General features: G+C 42.4%; 1 protein-coding gene across 1 annotated transcript; it reads right to left on the bottom strand.

The window, feature by feature from the left end:
* Window positions 1-562: 562 nt before the first annotated feature.
* LOC115105638 (ribonuclease ZC3H12A) lies at window positions 563-15,467 on the bottom strand. The gene is made up of 6 exons (XM_029627884.2): window positions 15,012-15,467; window positions 11,133-11,600; window positions 9,360-9,499; window positions 5,594-5,828; window positions 3,918-4,024; window positions 563-3,610 (listed from the first exon to the last, which is right to left on the bottom strand). Exons 2-6 carry the CDS (start codon window positions 11,525-11,527, stop codon window positions 2,496-2,498), a joined length of 1,992 nt encoding a protein of 663 aa, XP_029483744.2. The 5' UTR covers window positions 11,528-11,600; window positions 15,012-15,467; the 3' UTR covers window positions 563-2,495.
* Between the last annotated feature and the right edge of the window lie 7,135 nt (window positions 15,468-22,602).

Here is a 22,602-nt window from a genome sequence, read left to right as displayed (position 1 = left end):
CCCACATTTGGGTCCTGACGAGAAGAAAAAAACTGTTTGGAGAGGTTCTCTTCTGCACTGTTCAACCGATCCAGGAAATGTGGAGGAGGAGTTAAGATAGTGTCGCTTTGCTAACATTTTGGATGGAAACATCTTCAAAGAGCAAGCTAGCTAGCAAACACGCCGTAGCCAGCTGCTAGACAGATATTAGCTAGTGTTGTCTAGCGATAATGGAATATCCGGGAAAGTTGACACGAACTAAATTGGTATGTGGTTTCTGTTGACCTTGTGGCAAGAACTTCATCTCGCTAAAACCTACATGAGGGTGGCTTTCCAGGAACAGGGTTGCAGAGCCCTGAGCTATGGTCATCATCAGATCCTCATCATGGAGCATATGACTGTCTACACTCTCAGGCACTGAAACAATAGACGTGCCGTATCATAGTGCAGTAGCTTGAGACAATACAGAGACATGACATTAGAAAATACAGACGGGTATATTTCAAACCTCTCCTTTTAGTGTAACATGATTTCCCAACATTTAAAGGCAGTGGTTAAGTGCTATATAAATGAATAGAAAATGAGTGAGCAACCCTTTATTACAGATAAGTACTAGGTACTGGAAAGTACTTGGCAACAAATTGAACTATTTGGTATAGTACCTATTTGTAGTCTGAAGAAAAAGTGGCCTACTCTAAAAAATATATAATATTTGCATTGAAATAAAATGCCTAGTGTTACCTGTTAATTATTTAAAGTACCATGTAGTTATGACTGCATTAACACTAATAACCTGATATGCTATCTCTTGGTACCACCAGCTTCATAATAATAACAACATTCTGACTTTAAATACCTAGCTAGTACTTACCATGCTGTAAAATAAACAGTTTAAAATAAAAAATAAAAAGTTTAACAATTTGTTTAGACCAAGAACTCTACTCCAAATGTCCATGATAATTGATTTATACATTTGACATATTTAGGCACTTAAAAATCTATAAAGTGGATAGCCAACAACTAATATAGAAACATTGTTAAAGTAATTGTCCAGTGGAAATCTCACTTTTAAAAAAAGTTAATATTCTGTTCACTCATACCCAAATAATGTTGATGACTCATATTATACTCGTATGTGGCCAAAGCATAAATTGGAGAAACCATTAAGAAAATACCCTTAAACTCAAACAAACAGCAAGCATTTTATAAAATATTTCCTCAGAGGATGTTGTCATCCTCCTGAGGAGCTTGAGATAGCCAATCAGCAGTCTATTCGCATGAATATAAAAAAATGATATACGCTCACACCATTCTGTTGGGGTACGCCCACACCATTCTGTTGGGGTACGCCCACACCATTCTGTTGGGGTACGCTCACACCATTCTGTTGGGGTACGCTCACACCATTCTGTTGGGGTACGCTCACACCATTCTGTTGGGGTACGCCCACACCATTCCAACACAGAAAAGCTGCTTTTTAACCTACTTAAAACATTTTGGAAGGAAAACCATTTCACTCGTACTGTATTGTAATTAATTATAGGTCATATTTCATAGAAATCGGGAAACACTGGACAGTTACTTTAAAATATCTATTGGATTTACCCAGTCTTTGGTGATACAAGAGACCCTCACAAGCCATATTACAGTACACATATTTTCATACATCAATCTTGCTGAAAAAGTCACATTCTGGTCTATGAGGGAATTAGAACATTTGGATCAATGACAAAGTGCTTCTAAAACATTCATTCAGTTCTTTGGCAGCTTCTTCCACATATACTCTTGGTTAAAAGGATACTGCATAGTGGTTGGGGCTCTTTGGGCGTAGCTTTATACACGGAAAAAGGTATACCATTGCATTCCACACTGCATAAAGAGATGGAAAACTGAATATGTGTCTATGAGACAGGAAATACATTATGGCCATCAGAACCACAATATAAAAAAAACAGTAAAAAGGTGACATTTTAGACAAGGACATTATTTTAGACAATTATTTCTTATTGCATGAGAGCTGAATTTCGGACAAACGAGAGATCACATACCGTATATCCCAAATGATGATACAATATGCATCAACAGTCAAACGCTCTAGATTCACTTTTGCCGTGGTACTGAGTCTAAAGGCAAGATTTGACTACACTGTTATAAATGTATACAACTTCAATAAGTCAAAATCTCAAATAATCCAGTTAAACACGGCAGGGGATTCATGCCGATTCTCCACACTTCTCCCAAACTGTGAACACACTACCTGTCATGGATTTCACATAAGCTATGCAAGAACATGATCGCGAAGGAAGGACAACATCAACAACAAAATGTTGCCCTTTCACATTCAAAACAGTTCAAACCGTTAGAGTAAATTAAAGGAAAAGAGCAAGAGAATTACCCAAGGCACATTTTCACCCAAGTATCCCATTGACATCAATGAATGATTTACATGGAAGTTAAGAGTTGTGCAAGCTTATCTCAACCCTGAATCAACCCCTTAGACAAGATGCTTAGAGGCATCAGAAGGCACCTCTCTGAGATTTGAGGTTGAGGATCTCTGCAGCCAGCTTCTGGGCGTCCATCAGGTGAGGGAACATCTCCATGACCGTATCCACCTGGTGGGGGTTGAAAATGGCCTGCAGTTTCTTACGGAGCTCCTCTCTCTCTGTGTCAAAGGCAGAAGGTGGAGGTGGCTGGGCCCAGGAGTCGTGTTCCTGCTGATTCCTGTAAGAGGAGCATGAGTGGGGGGCTCCATGCGGGGTAGGGTTGGGGCCGGGGGGGAGGCTACAGGATGCCCTAGCCTGGGGGACCCCGCCATGGAAGGGGTCTGACCAGTACTTCTGGGGGTGCTGATGTGGGTGGAAATGGTGTGCCCCCACCCCGTCTTGCTGGAAGTTGCAGGGGAGGCTGTAGTGGTGCATGTTGGGTGGGAACAGAGGAGGCGAGTAGGTGTCATACCTCAGCTGGGATTGGGAGTGGGACTCGAGGTGTGGGTTGCTGTGGTGCTGCTGCTGGGGACCTGAGGAGGGAGCCAAATGGAAACACCTGCAGGGCTGGGGGCTGTCCTGGGCCAGCCTCTCTGGATGTATGCCTGGATGTCTGGAACCAGAGGGGAAGCCCTGCTGCTGCCTGGGCCTGAAGGCCTTGCTGTGGCCTTGGGACACATCCGAGTACTGGCTCTGGCTCTCATAGGAGCCAAAACCAGAGTCCAGGCACTCATGGGAGATGCTGGCATAGGGGAGGTCAGTAGTAGTGGAGGGGGAGAGCATACTGGGCCAGTCCATCTGTCCTTGGCCTACTGCTGTGGGGCTGCGAGCCTGCTGATTCCTACTGGAGCGTGGCCCATCCCAGTATAGCAACATGTTCTCAGTTACCTGGCTCTTGGGACCCTCCCTCAGGGAACCGCGGTGCTCTAACGTCAACCTGTGCTCCAGGTCATTCTCCAGAGAATAGGAGGGAAAGGATCCCGGGTCGGCCTGGGGGCCCCTCAGGTGTGACATCATGGGATTCCGGTCCTCTTTTTCAGAGGAGAGCCTTGCCTTCTCCCTGAGCTCGTCAGCCAACGAGGAGTGGGATTGGTGAGTGCGCTCAGGGTGGTAGAACTTACACTTCACGCCATAGGTGCACTTTTTACCTGAAATAGAACACATAAATGACAGTTACTAAACATGACAGTTATTACAGTATTACTACCTAAATCTAAAATAACAGTATTATTTTAGTTTGACTCTACAATTCTACAGGAGAAAGTATCTGGATTCTTCACAACGAGTCTCAGATTAGAAGTGCTGATATAAAATCAGTTATGCCTAATGGAGACCTGATCCTAGCTTAGTACTTTGATTCAACAAGATAGGTTTTAGAATAAGCTTCAGTGTTCAGACAATCAAATTAGAACCCTATGGTACCTCACACACATATCTCTATGGTTGATATCTTACCATAAGGACAGAGTTGGCGCTTGTGTTCTGGCAGCAGAGGCTTCTTCCGAAGGAAGTTCTCCAGACTGGGACCATGACGACCAAGCGGGTCATCTGGGGGCATGAATCTGGGCCGGGAAATGGGTAATATTGATCAGAAAACCACACAGGCAGAGAAGTGATAGAGGATCTAATCTATAAGAACAATAAGACGTGGTGCAGTCAGAGGGAATGTTTGCTTTTCCTATCTGAAATAATGACATGAATACATGTCTCATTAATCATCCTCTAACCATACAGGAGTGGTCACCAACCTTTGAGTTAAGATCACTTTGAATCAAAATGCAAGCTGAGATCTACCGCACAGATTTTTTGTTTTGAAGATTACGTTAAAAAAAAGCCTATGCAAAATTAACCTATTAAAAACAGTACTGTAACAATTAGGTTGATGCAGTAAGCTATAGGCCCAATACATTGTCACCCCATATTGGCTTTGCTTGAATGTCCTGCAAATGTATTGTTCGCACCATTTTAATAGATTTTAGGTAGGCTATACAATCACACCAGTAATAGATCAGTTGTTGTATTACTTGTGGAGGCACAGCTGAGTGAGCTACATTTAAATAATCATGTATTTTACTGGGCTGATGGTGCCTGTATCTGATGGTCAGTCTCAGTAGAGGGAGAGAGCAACAGACTGAAGGTTTGCCTCTTAACGTCCCTACGCTTTCCCTTTCCTCAGTAGACCAAAAAGAGACACTGTCTTCCAGCTGATGGCAAAACTCGAGTCGCACAACATTATTTCTGCCTCTAGACAAATACTTGTTGCTACTCCTTTGAACAGAGAAAGTGAAATATTCCTCGATATTAAAAAAGACCCAAGCAGCTAATAATAACCACGCAAGCCCATCGATATACCTTCCTACTCATTCATTACAGCTTTAGTGCGGGTTGTAGCGCGAGTGGAAGTAGGATGAACGTGCATTTTATGGATAATAAAAGTGTTGAATAAAAAGTGTTGACAGTGCTGAGCAAGAACTTAAACAGGCACACACTCAAAAACACCAGCTTGGTCGCTGTATTTGTGGAATCATGGTTTTAAAAGTTCTGAAATCTCAAAATCTCAACTTCGCTGTAGCTTTCTTTTATGCCTGCTACATTACTACTTAATGGTAATCTGAGCCATCCGATTGGCCAGCGGTAGGCCTATAGTGCACTTGATTTACTCTCCGGGCCCGCCTGGAAGTTTTAAAATGGAACAATTCACCTACCTGGCACGCAGGGAAATGTTTGGCGATCGTCTAGGAATGCCTTGGAGATCGACCAGTTGGTGACCATGACCTTACAGTGTATTACACTACTACAGTATCTGCTCTAAAGGTCAAATCTGCTTTTCGGAACTAAGTTGCTCGCTATTTCTGGGCTGAATCCTGACTAGAGCACTATGTGCATGACTCAAATAGTTCTACTTATCTACCCTTGACATCAATCCATGATTAATACTTTTTAGTTAAAAACCTGTTTATACATTTCATGTTTCTGTCCAAAAATCTGTATTTATGACAGATGTTACCCGCTGAAACCCCCCATACCACATGTATGGTCCCCCTGAATTCCTGGCCCCACTGGCCTCTTCACCATTGTATCTTCTCCCCTTAATTCATGCCTGCCACTGTCAACCCTCCCCCAGTACTCACTTGTCATTGACGAAAGAGTACATAAGCAGCCTCTCCTCGATACAGCGCTTCCACTCCGGACGCTCTCCCTGCAGGTCCCTATAGGTGTCGTTGGACACGATCACGCCGTCCGACTCGTAGGCATGCTTCACAATAAAACGGTCGTCGTAGCAGACCACCCGTTTACCACCGACGCGTCTCGAGGGCGTGAAGACAACTATCTTCTTCTTCTCTAGCTCCATTAGAATGTGTTGGTCTGGAAATAAAATGTGCAGATGTTTCACCAAGTGTTTTATTATGGCCCAGTCTGGGGCCTGTATCCATAAAGCTTCTCAGAGTAGGAGTGCTGATCTAGCATCAGTTTTGCCGGGTAGATAATAATCAATAAGATTACATGGACAGCTGTTGTTGGTGATGAAAGAGGCAGAGATGGTTCGCTTTATGTTTGGTCTTTCATCATATTGGAATTCTGTTTGACACAAAATATTCCACTGCCTTAACGGTTAATGTCGTCTTAGTACACATTAACATGACAAATATTTCAAAACAAAAACAATGTATTCTATACCTTTGCATGATAAACAAGCCAGGTGACACTATGATAATAAAGTGTTGCATAACATTGCTTCGGTCAAATATGGTATAGTGTCACTAATCAAACAGGGGACAAATCAACTGTGGGGGAAAAGAATCCCTGAGACAAAACATACAGAGCACAAAACCATCAATCATTTAAAACAAATATTACATGACTGGCTAATTATTACATAAGCTGTTCAAACTTCACAACCTACATCCCCAGTATCATATAACATGGAAACCTCCCTGCAGACTAAATGAAAGCATTGACAAATACATTCAAAATGAACTTTGAATAAATGGACCGATGTACACACAGTGTGAAAATGGACAATGGAAATGGTCATTTAAATAAACAAAATGGACAAGCTAAAGGCAACAATGTTCAGTAATCCAACTTTGGAAAGAACTGGTGCCATATCTGCTAAATTGTAATTGCATATCTGCTAAATTGTAATTATTCGCCTACCTCCTCATGCCTTTTTTCCCCTACTGTGTTATTGACTTGTTTATTGTTTACTCCATGTGTAACTCTGTGTTGCTGTCTGTTCACACTGCTGCTAGCCTATCTGGTTAAATAAAGGTGAAATAAAAATAAATACAAATATTCATATGGTGTCTCAAAGTAGGAGTAGCGATCGAGGATCTGGTCCCCCCCTGTCCATGTCATCTTATCCAATATGACCTATACAATAATGTATTTTTGTCTTAGAACAGCACTCCTAATGATACACTTGTATATCCACCCTGACTTAAGTGTGAGACATAGGGCTCCATATTGAACAATTTTCTTGAGATTTTTAGAGACTACTATAGACTAAAGCCTGAAAAGCACTCACAAACAACTGTCTGTGTCACAAATGCTTTGATAGTTCAGGTAACAACAATTACTTGACACTTAAACCTTAACGCTATGCTTGATTGGAAACAGTTAAAGACACAGACAGTAACCTGGGTGTGTGAGAAAAACAGTTGCACTTCCTGGTTGGGGATTTCCCAATTCCCAGGTAGGACTGACTGTCGGGGTTATTTTTACTTCCTGGTTACTGGGATTGAAAACATCACTTTTGGCTTGCTTGCTCCACCTCAGACAAAGCCACTGAACCATGCAAGCAGCGGGTACTAGGTGATGATGCATCAGCTTCAAATAGTGGTCCGCCCTACTGCACACTGGCTTTGTTCGTGGATTCGCTAGGTTAACACAAACACCTAACAACTGATAACTGATAGCCTTCAGGTACATGGACAAGAGTCTGTGTTCGACAACATGTGGGTTGAAGCAATCACAATCGGGACAATTTATTTATATATTTTTTTCCAGAAAGCAGGACGTCAGGCAGGAGTTCTGGATTTCAGTATTTCAACATTTGTCCAGCAATACCCTCTGGTGGAGTTTTCCAATGCCTTTTGCCTCAGTCATATTACAGACACATCACATGACTGGAAATATACTGTAGGTGCAGTGAGTGTACTTACCAAACCCCTGCATACCAATGAGATAAGGGAATGTATTGCATTATTTTAAAGCAACAGTCACAACGAATACTGTACTTTATTGTAGTGTGTTGATTTTCTGTGTCTAGTATTTTTACGTATTGCTGACCTCACAAAATGCATTTCCATAGTCCTAGACTAAAAAGCATAGTTCAATATTGTACATGAGCTTAGTTTGTGTGTTCAAAATCGCCTGGTATTAAATAAGTATTAATATTCAGAAAGAGAGACTAGTCTAATTCGAACTACAGTGCATTCGGAAAGTATTCAGACCCCTTGACTTTTTCCACATTTTTTACATTACAGCCTTATTCTAAAACGGATTAAAAGTTTTTTTCCCACCTCATCAATCAACACACAATACAACATAATGACAAAGAAATGTAAATAAGTATTCAGGCTCTTTACTCAGTACTTTGTTGAAGCACCTTTGGCAGTGATTACAGCCTTGAGTCTTCTTGGGTATGACGCTACAAGCTTGACACACCTGTATTTGGGGAGTTTCTCCCATTCCTCTCTGCAGATTCTCTCAAGCTCTGTCAGGTTGGATGGGGAGTGTCGCTGCACAGCAATTTTCAGGTCTCTCCAGAGATGTTTGATCAAGTTAAAGTCCCGGCTCTGGCTGGGCCACTCAAGGACAGAGACTTGTCCCGAAGCCACTTCTGCGTTGTCTTGGATGTGTGCTTAGGGTAGTTGTCCTGTTGGAAGGTGAACCTTTGCCCCAGTCTGAGGTCCTGAAAGCTCTGGAGCAGGTTTTCATCAAGGATCTCTCTGTACTTGTTTCCCAGTCCCTGCCACTGAAAAACATCCCCACAGCATGATACTGCCACCACTATGGCTCACCGTAGGGATGGTGCCAGGTTTCCTCCAGAAGTGATGCTTGGCATTCAGGCCAAAGCGTTCAACCTTAGTTTCATCAGATCAGAGAATCTTGTTTCTCATGGTTTGAGAGTCCTTTGGGTGCCTTTTGGCAAACTCCAAACGGGCTGTCATAGGCCCTTTACTGAGGAGTGGCTTCAGTCTGGCCACTCTACCATAAAGGCCTGATTTGTGGAGTGCTGCAGAGATGGTTGTCCTTCTGAAAGTTTCTCCCATCTTCATAGAGGAACTCTGTCAGAGATGAACATTGGGCTCTTGGTTACCTCCCTGACCAAGGCCCTTCACCCCCGATTGCTCAGTTTGGTCGGGTGGCCAGCTCTAGGAAGAGTCTTGGTGGTTCTAAACTTCTTCCATTTAAGAATGATGGAGGCCACTGTGTTATTGGGGACCTTCAATGCTGCAGATATTTGTTGGTACCCTTCCCCAGTTTTGTGCCTCAACACAATCCTGTCTCAGAGTTCTGCAGAAAATTCCTTTGACCTCATGGCTTGGTTTTTGCTCTGACATGCACTGTCAACTGTGAGACCTTATATAGACAGGTGTGTGCCTTTCAAAATCATGTCCAATCAATTGAATTTACCACAAGTGGACTCCAATCCACTTGTAGAAACATCTCAAAGTTGATCAATGGAAACAGGATTCTCCTGAGCTCAATTTTGAGTCTCATAGCAAAGGGCATGAATACTTATTGTAAATAAGGTATCTGTTTTTTATTTTGAATACATTTGCAAAAATTTGATGAACTTTTTTGTATTTAATTAATTTTAGAATAAGGCTGTAACGTAACACAATGTGGATGCACTATAAATCTGAATGCACTATTTGTGAATCTCACCTGTGATGGGGACATCAGGCCTGGGCTGCTCCTTGCGCCATGAGGGCACAAACACAATGACCGTTGAGTGACCTCTATCCAGGAAATAGATCACTGCCAACTCAATTCCCCTACAGGAGAACACTTGTTTGTTACCATGACTGGAAGGGAGACAAGAGAGCAGGAAATGGGAAAAATAAATATGTCATTACTTTCGATGAATCAACAAACATTTCTAGTGAAGAGGGCAGAGAGGTGAAGGTGCAGTTTTATGTCGATCTCTGTTTCATTGATAAAAGAAATAGGTAGAGCAAAGCTAATTTGACCAAATCATTTCTCGTCTGTCTACAATGCATTCACTTCACAGTGGCAATGCAAGCGAATGACAAGGTTTGCACAGTTAAAAAAATAATACACAGGAACACAGGCACGCAGCTTAAAAAAAAAGTACTCTTTCTGAGGAGTAAAGTAGCATGACATCATTAAAGTAACATATCTGTTATAAGATAATAACATATGACAGAATGACAGCTATACTGTACATAAAGATCCTATTTTACGTACAGCAGAGCTAAATAACACTTGCAGAGAGACCTTTGAACTTTATTGGACGATAAATATAAAACACCAGGTAAAAAAAAAAGTAATATATCTTCGGCAAAACGTAAAAACATCACATGGTAGGGTGAGTGGGTGAAAACGAGCTTTGGTGATGGCATTTAACCAAGGCAAATATGATTATTTATGTTCTAAATCATTCAGTCGGGTCTTTCTCTAACATATCATTAACATTATATCGAAAAAGTCAGATTTTGCATCCTAATATATCCAATAATAAGCACTGAGCTCCGTTGACACTCTTTAGGATTTGACATATGTTGTGCTCTTCTGACGTTTCTGTGGGTCGCAAAAAGCTAAATAAGCACGGCACGAGTGGAATTAAACGTAAAAGTCTTAGGATCAAGTGCCTTGCTCAAGGGTACGTCAACAGACTTTCTCACCCAGTCAGAATTGAACCAGCGATCTTTCGCTCACTGGCCCAATGGCTTTAACTGCTAGGCTACCTGTCACCACATGTGAATCTGACATTCCTTTGAACATACACGTGGATTGTGTTTCCTTATTGGTTTATGAATTGAAGCGAGTCCAAACATACGCTGTATACTCAAATAGCTAATTAATCAAACTGTAATTAAGAAGATCTAAAACAAATGTTGGCTGGAGTCCATTCCTGTAATAAGGAGCAGGCAGTTCAAAATGGTCATATATGCAAATACTTGAACCAAGAAGACATGATAAGACTTGAGTGACAATGTTGTCTGGCCTGTTCAATATGAACACTGGGAGCCAGTGCGAGGCGGAGACTTGCGTAGGAGATTTGCATATAGTACAGCATTAACCTTAGCAAAGGCATGCACAGGCATGGCTAACTACCTCTTCAAACCCAGCTGACAAAATTGCATTAAGGTGTATGAGAAGAGCATGTGGTTCTCGTGCTGAAGGGTCATAGTTCAACAGCTGATAAGGAGGAGTTGTACACCTGTAGTTTTACAGGTATTCTTCACATAGCTGGCTGTCATTATCATTGCGATGTACGACAAACCACACGAGGAGAACATAATACAATACATCCGCTTCATCTAATTTCTCAACCACAATAGCACGTTAACCCTTACAGGACAGGACTGCCACGAACATGACATACATGTGTGTACCAACACAGCTGAACTCATTGAAACACTTCCAATAGCTCTTACAAACATAAAAAGACAAATCACTTCTAGACTCGCTCACCTCATGGCCACATTGCTGCCGTCAATAACGATAGGTTTCAGTTCACTGTCTGTGTCCCGCCTGTCTTCCAGTAATGGGACTGGTCTGTCTCTCTTGGGGCCATGGTTCCTAGAGGAGGCCATGCTGGAGCCTGTGTGGCTTGTGGGGCCAGTAGTATCGTCACCACTCTCAGGGATGGTTGAGTTAGAAGTACTAGTGCTGGCTCCACTGCGGACCAGCTCCCCCAGTACAGAGTTGGTGTCTGTACTCAGGCCTAGCTTAAGAAGGGCGGACCGAACTTCCATGGGGGAGTAGCCCAACTTTCTGAAGAAGTCCACCCTGAGCTGGAGCTCTCCTGTGTTGGGTTCAAATGGACTAGTGGCTGGGGTCTGGAGGCTGGGAAAGGCCTGGTCCATGCTCTATTACTGTCTGGGCTTTCTTGTACAGCATGGGAGGGTTATGACCTATTTTTCATGTTGATACTGTTGCCTGGATTGAACAGAGAGAGAGAGACTTCAGTTAAATTCAAGACAATGTTATGCAAATTTACTGAACAAAAATAGTCCAAAAAACATTCTTCTTGATGAACATCCAGGTGCTTTTTGGCAAACCTGAGTCAACTTTTTGGATAGCAGTTCTCCCATTATGTCTGGCGAAAACCAAACACTGCATCCCACTGTAAGAACCTCATACCAACGGTCAAGCATGGTGGTGGTAGTGTGATGGTTTGGGGATGTTTTGCTACCTAAGGACCTAGACGACTTGCCTTAATAGAAGGAAAAAGGAATTCTGCTAAGTATCAGAGAATTCTACAGGAGAATGTCAGGCCATCCGTCTGTAATCTGAAGCTGAAGCGCAGCTGGGTCATGAAGCAAGATAATGATCCAAAACACACAATCAAGTCTACATGAAAAATTGCTTAAAAGCCCCCAAAATTAGTTTTGGAATGGCCTAGTCAAAATCCAGACCTAATCCCAATTGAGATGGCAGGACTTGAAACGAACAGTTCATGTTTAAAAACCCAAATGTTGCTGAGTTAAAGCAGTTCTGCACGCAAGAGTGGGCCAAAATTCCTCCACAGCGATGTGAGAGACTGATCAACAACCACAGGGAGCATTTGGTTGCAGTCATTGCAGCTAAAGGTAGCACAACCGGTAATTGAATGTAAGTGAGAAATTACTTATTCACAAAGGGGAATTGGGTGTTGCATAACTTTGTTAATTTAAAAAATCTAATAAGTAAACTTTTTTTGTTGTTATTTGTAAACTCAGGGTCCCTTTATCTAATATTAGGTTTTGCTTGAAGATCTGATAACATTCATCATAAAAAAATATGCAAAAATAGAGAAAATCAGAAAGGGTGCAAATACTTTTTCACAGCACTGTTTTTCACAGCACTGTATAAAATGCAACAATTTCTGATATTTTACTGAGTTACAGTTCACATTAGGAAATCAGTCAATTTAAATAAATTCATTAGGCCGTAATCTATGGATTTCACAAGACTGGGAATACAGATGTGCATTTGTTGGTCACAAATACCAACAACAACAAAAAGGTAAGGTTCGTGGATCCGAAAACCAATCATTATCTGGTGTGACCACCATTTGCCTCGTGCCGTGTGACATCTCCTTCGGATAGAGTTGATCAGGCTGTTGATTGTGGCCTGTGGAATGTTGTTCCACTCCTCTTCAATGGCTGTGAGAAATTGCTGGAAATTGGCGTTAACTAGAGCATGCTGTTGTACACGTCAATTAAAAACATTCCAAACATGCTCAATGGGCGACATGTCTGGTGAGTATGCAGGCAATGGAAGAACTGGGACAATTTCAGCTTCCAGGAATTGTGTACAGATCTTTGCAACATGGGACTGTGCATTATCATGCTGAAACATGAGGTGATGGCGGCGGATGAATGGCTCGACAATGGGCCTCAGCATCTCATCACTGCATATTTATTTATTTTATTTTACCTTTATTTAACCAGGCAAGTCAGTTAAGAACAAATTCTTATTTTCAATGACGGCCTGGGAACAGTGGGTTAACTGCCTGTTCAGGGGCAGAACGACAGATTTGTACCTTGTCAGCTCGGGGGGTTGAACTTGCAACCTTCCGGTTACTAGTCCAACGCAAATTGCCATCAATAAAATGCAATTGTGCTTGTTGTCCACAGCTTATGCCTGCCCATGCCATAACCCCACCGGCACCATGGGGCACTCTGTTCACAACTTTGACATCAGCAAACCGCTCTCCCATACATATGCCATCTGCCCGGTACAGTTGAAACCGGGATTCATCCGTGAAGAGCACACTTCTCCAGCGTGCATTTACCCACTGAAGTCGGTTACGAAGCTGAACTGCAGTCAGGTCAAGACCCTGTTGAGGATGACGAGCATGCAGATAAGCTTCCCTGAGGTGATTTCTGACAGTTGAAATTCCATGGTGGTGTAAACCCAGTTTCATCAGCTGTCCGGATGGCTGGTCTCAGATGATCCTGTAGGTGAAGAAACCGGATGTGGAGATCCTTGGCTGGCATGGTTACACGTGGTCTGTGGTTGTGAGGCCTGGTGGAAGTACTGCCAAATTCTCTAAAACGACATTGGAGGTGGCTTATAGTAGAGAAATGAACATTCAGTTCAGCTCTGGTGGACATTCCTGCAGTCACCATGCCAATTGTACACTGCCTCAAAACATGAGACATCTGTGGCATTGTGTTGCACATTTTAGAGTGGCCTTTTATTGTCCCCAACACAAGGTACACCTGTGTAATGCTCATGCTGCTTAATATGCCACACCTGTCAGGTGGTTTAGGAATATCCTGGCAAAGGAGAAATGCTCACTAATTTTGACATATGCCCTGGAGTGTTATAATCTCCACCCGGCACAGCCAGAAGAGGACTGGCCACCCCACATAGCCTGGTTCCTCTCTAGGTTTCTTCCTAGGTTTTGGCCTTTCTAGGGAGTTTTTCCTAGCCACCGTTCTTCTACACCTGCATTGCTTGCTGTTTGGGGTTTTAGGCTGGGTTTCTGTACAGCACTTTGAGATATCAGCTGATGTACGAAGGGCTATATAATACATTTGATTTGATTTGAGTGATTTACATGTGTTATTTTGGTTAAGTGTCCTGCTCAAGGGCACGTCAATAGATTTTTCACCTAGTCGGCTCAGGGATTCGAACCAGCAACCGAAACCCAACACTCTTAACCTCTAGGCGATCTGCCACCCACTAACAGGGATGAAAACAAATGTGTTCACAACATTTGAGAGAAATAAGATTTTTAGTGCATATGGAACATTTCTGGGATCTTTCATTTCAGCTCATGAAACATGGGACCAACACTTTATATTTTTGTTCAGTGTAGTTTGACTGACATACTGAATTATGTCAGAGTAATATGCAAATTATTCAGTTGACAATTTGACATATTGACTGTACTGCATTACATTTGTATTACGTTGCAGGCCTCATATCATTGTATTCACATTAGGCTAAAGTGTCACAGGTCTACAGCAATTGCAAACGGGTTTTAGATGATTGCAATGTATCACAGAAACCACACAATTAAACTGGTAAACTTCCCAAATGTTATTCAACATTACCATAGCCTGAAGCAACCTGGACGAATCAAAGAACTAGATTAATCCCAAACGAATATTAAGTATTTACCCATGTAAATAATAAAATAGCATATACTAAAAACTACATTACAAAGGCCGACAATGGATTAAGGTATTCCTTGGTACAGAAGGAGAGCCTGGCGCCGTGTTTTTCTCACGACAAGTGCATACAAGGACAGGTGACACGTAAATCAGATTCATGTGACGTTAGAGTGAAAATAATAAGAGTAAATCATGATCTTTGTACAAATACACAACGCTGACAATGGTGTTTAGAATTTACCTTAACTTTCAATTCGTGTTCCTCTTCGTGGTGATCCATTTTTACCTCGACCATACGTTTAGCATTTCCGATTTACGCCATGGCTATGGCTATGACTTCGCAACCGCAGCACCTTCCTCGCTCGTACTCAAAAGTGTCCTTCCTTTATTCCTGTGCGGCCACGGGCCCAAAATGTTAAAGTCCTCCCAAGTCGCCTTCAAATTATAGCCTACGCTCCTGCAGAGCTACATTTTCCTTGTCCTAGCCTAGAAGTCAAATTCAATTCTTGAATTTCTGAAACTGAAACTAACCCTGCCCTGTTAAGGTAAAGTCTGATTTCTAAATCAAAATTATGGACATGTTGTACCTGTAGGTATAGCAGCAGTAAGTAGGGGTGCTGAGGGTGCTGCCTCCATAAAATCGGAATACAAAAATATAATTGAAAAAGAAAGCTAGAAAATATTTTTTTTCTCTCACAAAAGCAGTGCACTGGGCCTTTACTAGTCCTGTATGAGCGTACCAGCTACACCCCCCCCACCCCCACCGCAGCACCAAAACTCCCAAACATCTTCCTGCAGCTATGCCTATAGGCCTATTTCATTGTCTGACTGGAATTGCTCTCCAAGAAAACTTTAGAATATTCTAGACATGAACAATAGGCTACAGTGATGATCTAGGCTTAACCTACAGTGTAAATGTATTTACAGTGATTAAGTATCTGCCCTTGTGAAATGTAGGCTCTAGTTCACTATTGATATACTCTATGGCACAGAACAGATTTTCCCACTAGATGTCACACTTTACATTGTCTCATGCTTTGTTGAATGTCTCACACTGCACTCTTAGGCCTACCTTGTTAGGGAATATCAAGCCAAAGCCATAGTGTGTGTGTGTTTTGGGTATGTGAATAGGTGGCATGCGGGTTTCAAGTTTGGGGGAAACAATATTTTTTCACAAAAATATGTACCTTTTATGATAAAGCATTGCATGGATCTATCACCGCATTTGCAGACTAATATAAAATAGCCTACTATTGCTAAAGTGATGAGTAGATTGGATAGTCAGAAATTAGGCTAATAATATGTTCACAAAAAAGACAGTTCTGCTTTTCTTCTCCTTTCTTCGCTCACATCCAGAGCTCAGCCCCAGCTAGAGGGACATTCTTTAGCAGGATCCGAGAAAAATGTAAAGTTTTATAAACACATTTCATGCAATTCTACAACACTTTACTTGCCATGACTGGATACATTAGCATAATCTTTAATACCACCAAATGACACAAAACTAATGCCACAGAAGTGCATTGCACCCAGCCCGCCACAGGAGTCACTAGAACTGATGGGACAAGAACATCCCTGCAGGCCAAACTCTCCCCTAACCCGAACGATACTGGGCCAATTGTGTGCTGCCCCATGGGTCTCCCGGTCACGGCCGGTTTGTGGACTCAAACAAGGATCTCTAGTTGCACAGCTAGCATTGCGATGCAGTGCCTCAGACCACTGCGTCACTCGGGAGGCATTCTGATGCGGTGTTTTGAAGGAATTTATTTATTTGTGTTTAGACAGGAGTATATCATTTTGGCAAGTTCCATTCAATTTACTTTAAGAGAACCTGAGCTTATTAGACACGCCCCCTATGAGTATGTGTAAAGTTTTGCATGTGTAAGGCTTTGCATGTGTGTGATATGTTACTTCAAAGGTGAGGTTAGGCAAGTATGTGGATGTGGCCAGTTTGTCTGTGCATTTCAGGTTAATGAATTTGTTTGGTTGGTACCAGGGTGGTAGCACTTTAGTTTAGAGTGATAAAACAACATGGTAACATCCGGAAGGTAATAGGAAACAACAACGAAATAAGACGGTAACGACTAGGTAAGAACACGTTAATATTTACTATGTAGCTGCTAAATACTGATATAAGGTTTTATACATTTCCCTGGTTGTTATGTAGAAACAATTGTTCCTTACGGAAGAACTGTCAGTAATAGAGGCTAACTAGCAAGAGTTACATAGTAAGTATTTAAGGCCATTTCCCCTCTTCTGAGTAGCACCGTCTGTACTTATGAAGAATGTAATTTATTTCATAGAAACATTTGAGAAATGACATCACACTTATACTGTGTGTGGTCCAACCTCAAAACATACATGGTGTGTCTTTGGTTATAGATGGGTAGTTAGCTTTTTGTTACCGTCTTGTTATTTCGGCACTGTACTTAAGTAACTATTGTGTAACTTACTGTTCATTTCTTTATAGTTTCACCATAGTTTCAGTATACAATGCATTTAAAAAGTATTCAGACACCTTCCCTTTTTCCCCATTTTGTTCCGTCACAGACTTATTCTAAAATGGATTAAATAACTTTTCCCCCTCATCAATCTACACTCAATACCCCATAATACCACACATTTAAAAATAAAAATCAGAAATACCTTATCTACATAACTATTCAGACCCTTTGCTATGCGTCATGAAATTGAGGTCAGGTGCATCCTGTTTCCATTGATCATCCTTGAGATGTCTCTACAACTTGATTGGAGTCCACTTGTGGTAAATTCAATTGATAGGACATGATTTGGAAAGGCACAGGGTACCAAAACATTTCTGCAGCATTGAAGATCCCAAAGAACACAGTGGCCTCCATCATTCTTAAATGGAAGAAATTTGGAACCACCAAGACTCTTCCTAGAGCTGGCCGCTTGGCCAAACTGAGCAATCAGGGGAGAAGGGCCTTGGTCAGGGAGGTGACCAAGAACCCGATGGTCACTCTGACAGAGCTCAAGAGTTCCTCTGTGGAGATTGGAGAACCTTCCAGAAGGACAAACATCTCTGCAGCACTCCACCAATCAGGCCTTTATGGTAGAGTGGCCAGACCGAAGCCCCTCATGAGAGCCCGTTTGGAGTTTGCCAAAAGGCACCCAAAGGACCCCTAGACCATGAGAAACAAGATTCTTTGGTCTAATGAAACCAAGATTACTAGGCTACCTGCCACCCCAAAGCAACTAGCAGCAGTGCATTTGGTGTGTGTGAGTGTGTGTGTGTGTGTGTGTGCGGCATCGGTATGCATGTGTGTGCATGTTATGTGCATGGGGTAGTTTGCAGCGTGTGTATGTGTGTGTTGGGTTGTCAGTGAAAGTCACATATGCCGAATACAACAGGCGTAGGTAGACCTTACAGTGAAATGCTTACTTACAAGCCCTAAACCAACCATGCAGTTAAGAAAATACCTAAAAAAATGAAATACAGGTAACAAATAATTAGAGAGCAGTAAAATAACAAAAGCGAGGCTATATACAGGGGGTAACGGTGCAGAGTCAATGTGCGGTGGCACCGGTTAGTCGAGGTAATTGAGGTAATATATACATGTGGGTAGAGTTATTAAAGTGACTTATACATAGATATTAACAGAGAGTATAATATGTGGGGGGGGCAATGCAAATAGTCTGGGTAGCCATTTGATTAGATGTTCAGTAGTCTTATGGCTTGTGCTTATATACAGGGGGGTACCGATACAGAGTCAATGTGCGGGGGCACCAGTTAGTTGAGGTAGTATGTACATGAAGGTAGAGTTATTAAAGTGACTATGCATAGATGACAACAAAGAGTAGCAGTGGTATAAAGGGGGGGGTGGGGTCACTGCAAATAGTCTGGTTAGCCATTTGACTCGATGTTCAGGAGTCTTATGGCTTGGGGGTAGAAGCTTTTTTGAAGCCTCTTGGACCTAGACTTGGAGCTCCGGTACTGCCTTCCTCTGACACCGCCTCGTATAGAGGTCCTGGATGACAGGAAGCTTGGCCCCAGTGATGTACTGGGCCGTACGCACTACCCTCTGTAGTGCCTTGCGGTCGGAGGTCGAGCAGTTTGAGGATTTTTGAGGATCTGAGGACCCATGCCAAATCTTTTCAGTCTCCTGAGGGAGAATAGGTTTTGTTGTGCCCTCTTCATGACTGTCTTGGTGTGCTTGGACCATGTCAGTTTGTTGGTGATGTGAACACAAGCTCTCAAATGTGCTCCACTACAGCCCCATCTATGACAATGGGGGCTTGCTCAGTCCTCCTTTCCTTGTAGTTCACAATCATCTCCTTAGTCTTGATCACGTTGAGGGAGAGGTTGTTGTCATGGCACCACATGGCCAGGTCTCTGACCTCCTCCCTATAGGCTGTCTCGTCATTGTTGGTGATCAGGCCTACCACTGTTGTGTCATCGGCAAACTTAATGATGGTGTTGGAGTCGTGCCTGGCCGTGCAGTCCTGAGTGAACAGTGTGTACAGGAGGGGACTGAGCACACACCTCTTAGTGGCCCCCGTTTTGAGGATCAGCATGGTGGATGTGTTGTTACCTAACCTTACCACCTGGGGGCGGCCCGTCAGGAAGACTAGGATCAAGATACAGAGGGAGTCCCAGGGTTTAGTCCCAGGGTCCTTAGCTAAGTGATGAGCTTTGAGGGCACTATAGTGTTGAACACTGAGCTGTAGTCAATGAACAGCATTCTCACATAGGTGTTCCTTTTGTCCAGGTGTGAAAGGGCAGTGTGGATTGTAATAGAGATTGCATCATCAGTGGATCTGTTGACCGAGTCACTGGTGCTTCCTGCTTTAATTTTAGCTTGTAAGCAGGAATCAGGAGGATAGAATTTTGGTCAGATTTACCAAATGGAGGGCGAGGGAAAGCTTTGTACGCGTCTCTGTTTATGGAGTAAAGGTGGTAAAAGTTTTTTTCCCTCTGGTTGCATATTTAACATGCTGGTAGAAATAAGGTAAAACTGATTTAAGTTTCCCTGCATTAAAGTCACCAGCTACTAGGAGCGCCGCCTCTGGATGAGCATTTTCCTGTTTGCTTATGGTGGAATACAGCTCATTGAGTGCGGTTTTAGTGCCAACCTCGCTCTGTGGTGGTATGTAGACAGCTACGGAAAATACAGATGACAACTCTCTAGGTAGATAGTGTGGTCTACAGCTTATCATGAGATACTCTACCTCAGGCGAGCAAAACTTTGAGACTTCCTTAGATATCGTGCAGCAGCTGTTGGTACATAAATGCATAGGCCCCCACCCTGTGTCTCACCAGAGACTGCTGTTCTGTCTTGCCGATAGAGTGTACAGTGGTTCCTCCTTTAAAATGTGTGTCATACTGCAGCATACCTTGCGGGCTGCTGCAGTATTCTATGGCTCGTTATTGAATTGTCAGCCATTTTTTCTGTTAATGCAAGTTACTGCTAGTTTGAACCCCAGAGAGCATCTTTGAGAAGCATTTGATAGTCTTCCATATTGGCATTACCAGAGAATTTAAAAGCTTTTTTTGTAATAACATAGTATATGGGATTCATTTTAAGAAATATATCTTAATTAATTAGATTAATATTATGGTGTTTCTATTCCAAGAAAAACAAAAAATGAAACCGGTGGATGGAATGGAAAATATGGCGCTGTACATTGTGATGGTCAGGAGTAGGTTACAGCATAAGAGGATTGGAGGATTCTAAATTAATATCTAAGGAGCATAACATTTCCACCCCCTAAATGTAGTGTAACCAATACCGCAAAATCTCATTGATTTATCAAGACCAGTCCCCATGCTTGACTCAGGGCAGCGTGAAACCACCTGCATTTGTTTATTAAGCTACTGTGCAGTCTGACAAGTAAGCATAGCCTACAATACATACTGTAGTAAACATGGGAAAGTGCCTAATTCCTTACATAAGGGAGAGCAGGCCATGTCCAGACTTTTTCGGTGACCTCAAGTACATTCAATAATGGCTGTACTAAGAATGTGGGCACGCGGGAGACTGGGGTTCAATTCCCTGATTGGGAGGGGAGGAAGTATATCTGTCCTTGTAAATAAATAAGAATTTGTTTTTAACTATCTGTAATTTGTCTTCATATGACAAGAAAAGACAAGGATTTGCGAGAAGATTGTCGACTTGATTCATCAGGATGACTTCTTGTCTGTTATCTGATTTCGAAAGTATGACGTTAACATGGTCAGACCAATCAAAGCTATGGTATATATGTGATTTGACGTAATTTTATCTGTGGCCAATGACCTTGAGCCTTCTTGGATGGGCACTTCTAATGTAAATATATGGCATCCCCCAAGGGGCTTGAATTTTTTAGCTCTCCCCATAGATTTTGCAGTGACGTAGTGTCCCCATGAGTGGCAGGACACTGAGCCAATCACGGCGCAACTAGAGAACATTACCAACCCCTACGCTCCACATTTTTAGCTGCCCCGCCACCACAGAAAGCACTGAGCTAGGCTGAAGCACCTACATTTTCGAGCTGACTAACTCAAGACAGCAAAGAATAGACCATGTTTGTAAGCGGCTTTTGGTCACAAGTGTAGAGAGGAGAAGGCAGGAGGCAGTCGCAGGTTTAGAACTACTGAATTTATTAAGCGGGACGAAACCCAAAGTGTAAAATAATAAAGTACTCAGGAAATAGTAGGAGATATTCCCCTCAGGAAAACAAGAAGCATTTACAATGCACGACAAATACAAATGACAGAGGGAGTATATACAGTTGAAGTCGGAAGTTTACATACACTTAGGTTGAAGTCATTAAAACTCGTTTTTCAGTCCACAAATTTCTTGTTAACCTACTGTGTGCATGGCACAAGTAACTTATCCAACAATTATTTACAGACAGATTATTTAACTTCTAATTCACCGTATCACAATTCTAGTGGGTCAGAAGTGTACATACACTAAGTTCATTGGGCCTTTAAAGAGCTTGGAAAACTCCAGAAAATTATGAAATGGCTTTAGAAGCTTCTGATAGGCTAATTGACATAATTTGAGTCAATTGCAGGTGTACCTGTGATTGTATTTCAAGGCCTACCTTCAAACTCAGTGCCTCTTGCTTGGCATCATGGGAAAATCAGCCAAGACCTCACAAAAATAATTGTAGAACTCCACAAGTTTGGTTCATCCCTGGGAGCAATTTCCAAGTGCCTGCATGTACCACGTTCATCTGTACAAACAATAGTACGCAAGTATAAACACCATGGGACAACGCAGCCGTCATTCCACTCAGGAAAGAGAAGCATTTTGATTCCTAGAGAATTAAAGTACTTTGGTGAAAAGTGCAAATCAATCCCAGAACAACAGCAAAGCACACTGTGAAGATGCTGGAGGAAACAGGTACAAAGGTATCTATATCCATAGTAAAACAAGTCCTATATCGACATAACCTGAAAGGCCGCTCAGCAAGGAATAAGCCACTGCTCCAAAACCGCCAAAAGAAAGCCAGACTACGGTTCGCACCTAAACATAGGGACAAAGATTGTACTTTTTGGAGAAATGTCCTCTGGTCTGATGAAACTGTTTGGCCATAATGACCATCATTATGTTTGGAGGAAAAAGGGGGAGGCTTGCAAGCCGAAGAACACCATCCCAACCGTGAAGCACGGGGGTGGTAGCATCATGTTGTGGGGGTGCTTTGCTGCAGGAGGAAGTGGTGCACTTCACAAAATAGATGGCATCATGAGGAAATAAAATGATGTGGATATATTGAAGCAACATCTCAAGACATCAGGAAGGAAGTTAAAGCTTGGTCGCAAATGGGTCTTACAAATGGACAATGACCCCAAGCATACTTCCAAAGTTGTGGCAAAATGGCTT

This window comes from Oncorhynchus nerka, linkage group LG3 (genome assembly GCF_034236695.1).
Source record: "Oncorhynchus nerka isolate Pitt River linkage group LG3, Oner_Uvic_2.0, whole genome shotgun sequence".
NCBI lineage: Eukaryota > Metazoa > Chordata > Actinopteri > Salmoniformes > Salmonidae > Oncorhynchus > Oncorhynchus nerka.
The sequence above is the reverse complement of the archived record's forward strand: the minus strand, read 5'-3'. Positions and strand labels throughout refer to the sequence as shown.

Excerpts from the sequence above, each read along its gene's own strand:
- LOC115105638 (XM_029627884.2), bottom strand. The coding sequence starts at position 11,527 with ATGGACCAGGCCTTTCCCAGCCTCCAGACCCCAGCCACTAGTCCATTT. Across the intron at positions 9,500-11,132 it reads GGCAGCAATGTGGCCATGAG|TCATGGTAACAAACAAGTGT; the intron begins GTGAGCGAGTCT and ends TCTCCCTTCCAG. Across the intron at positions 5,829-9,359 it reads GCCTGATGTCCCCATCACAG|ACCAACACATTCTAATGGAG; the intron begins GTGAGATTCACA and ends TTTTATTTCCAG.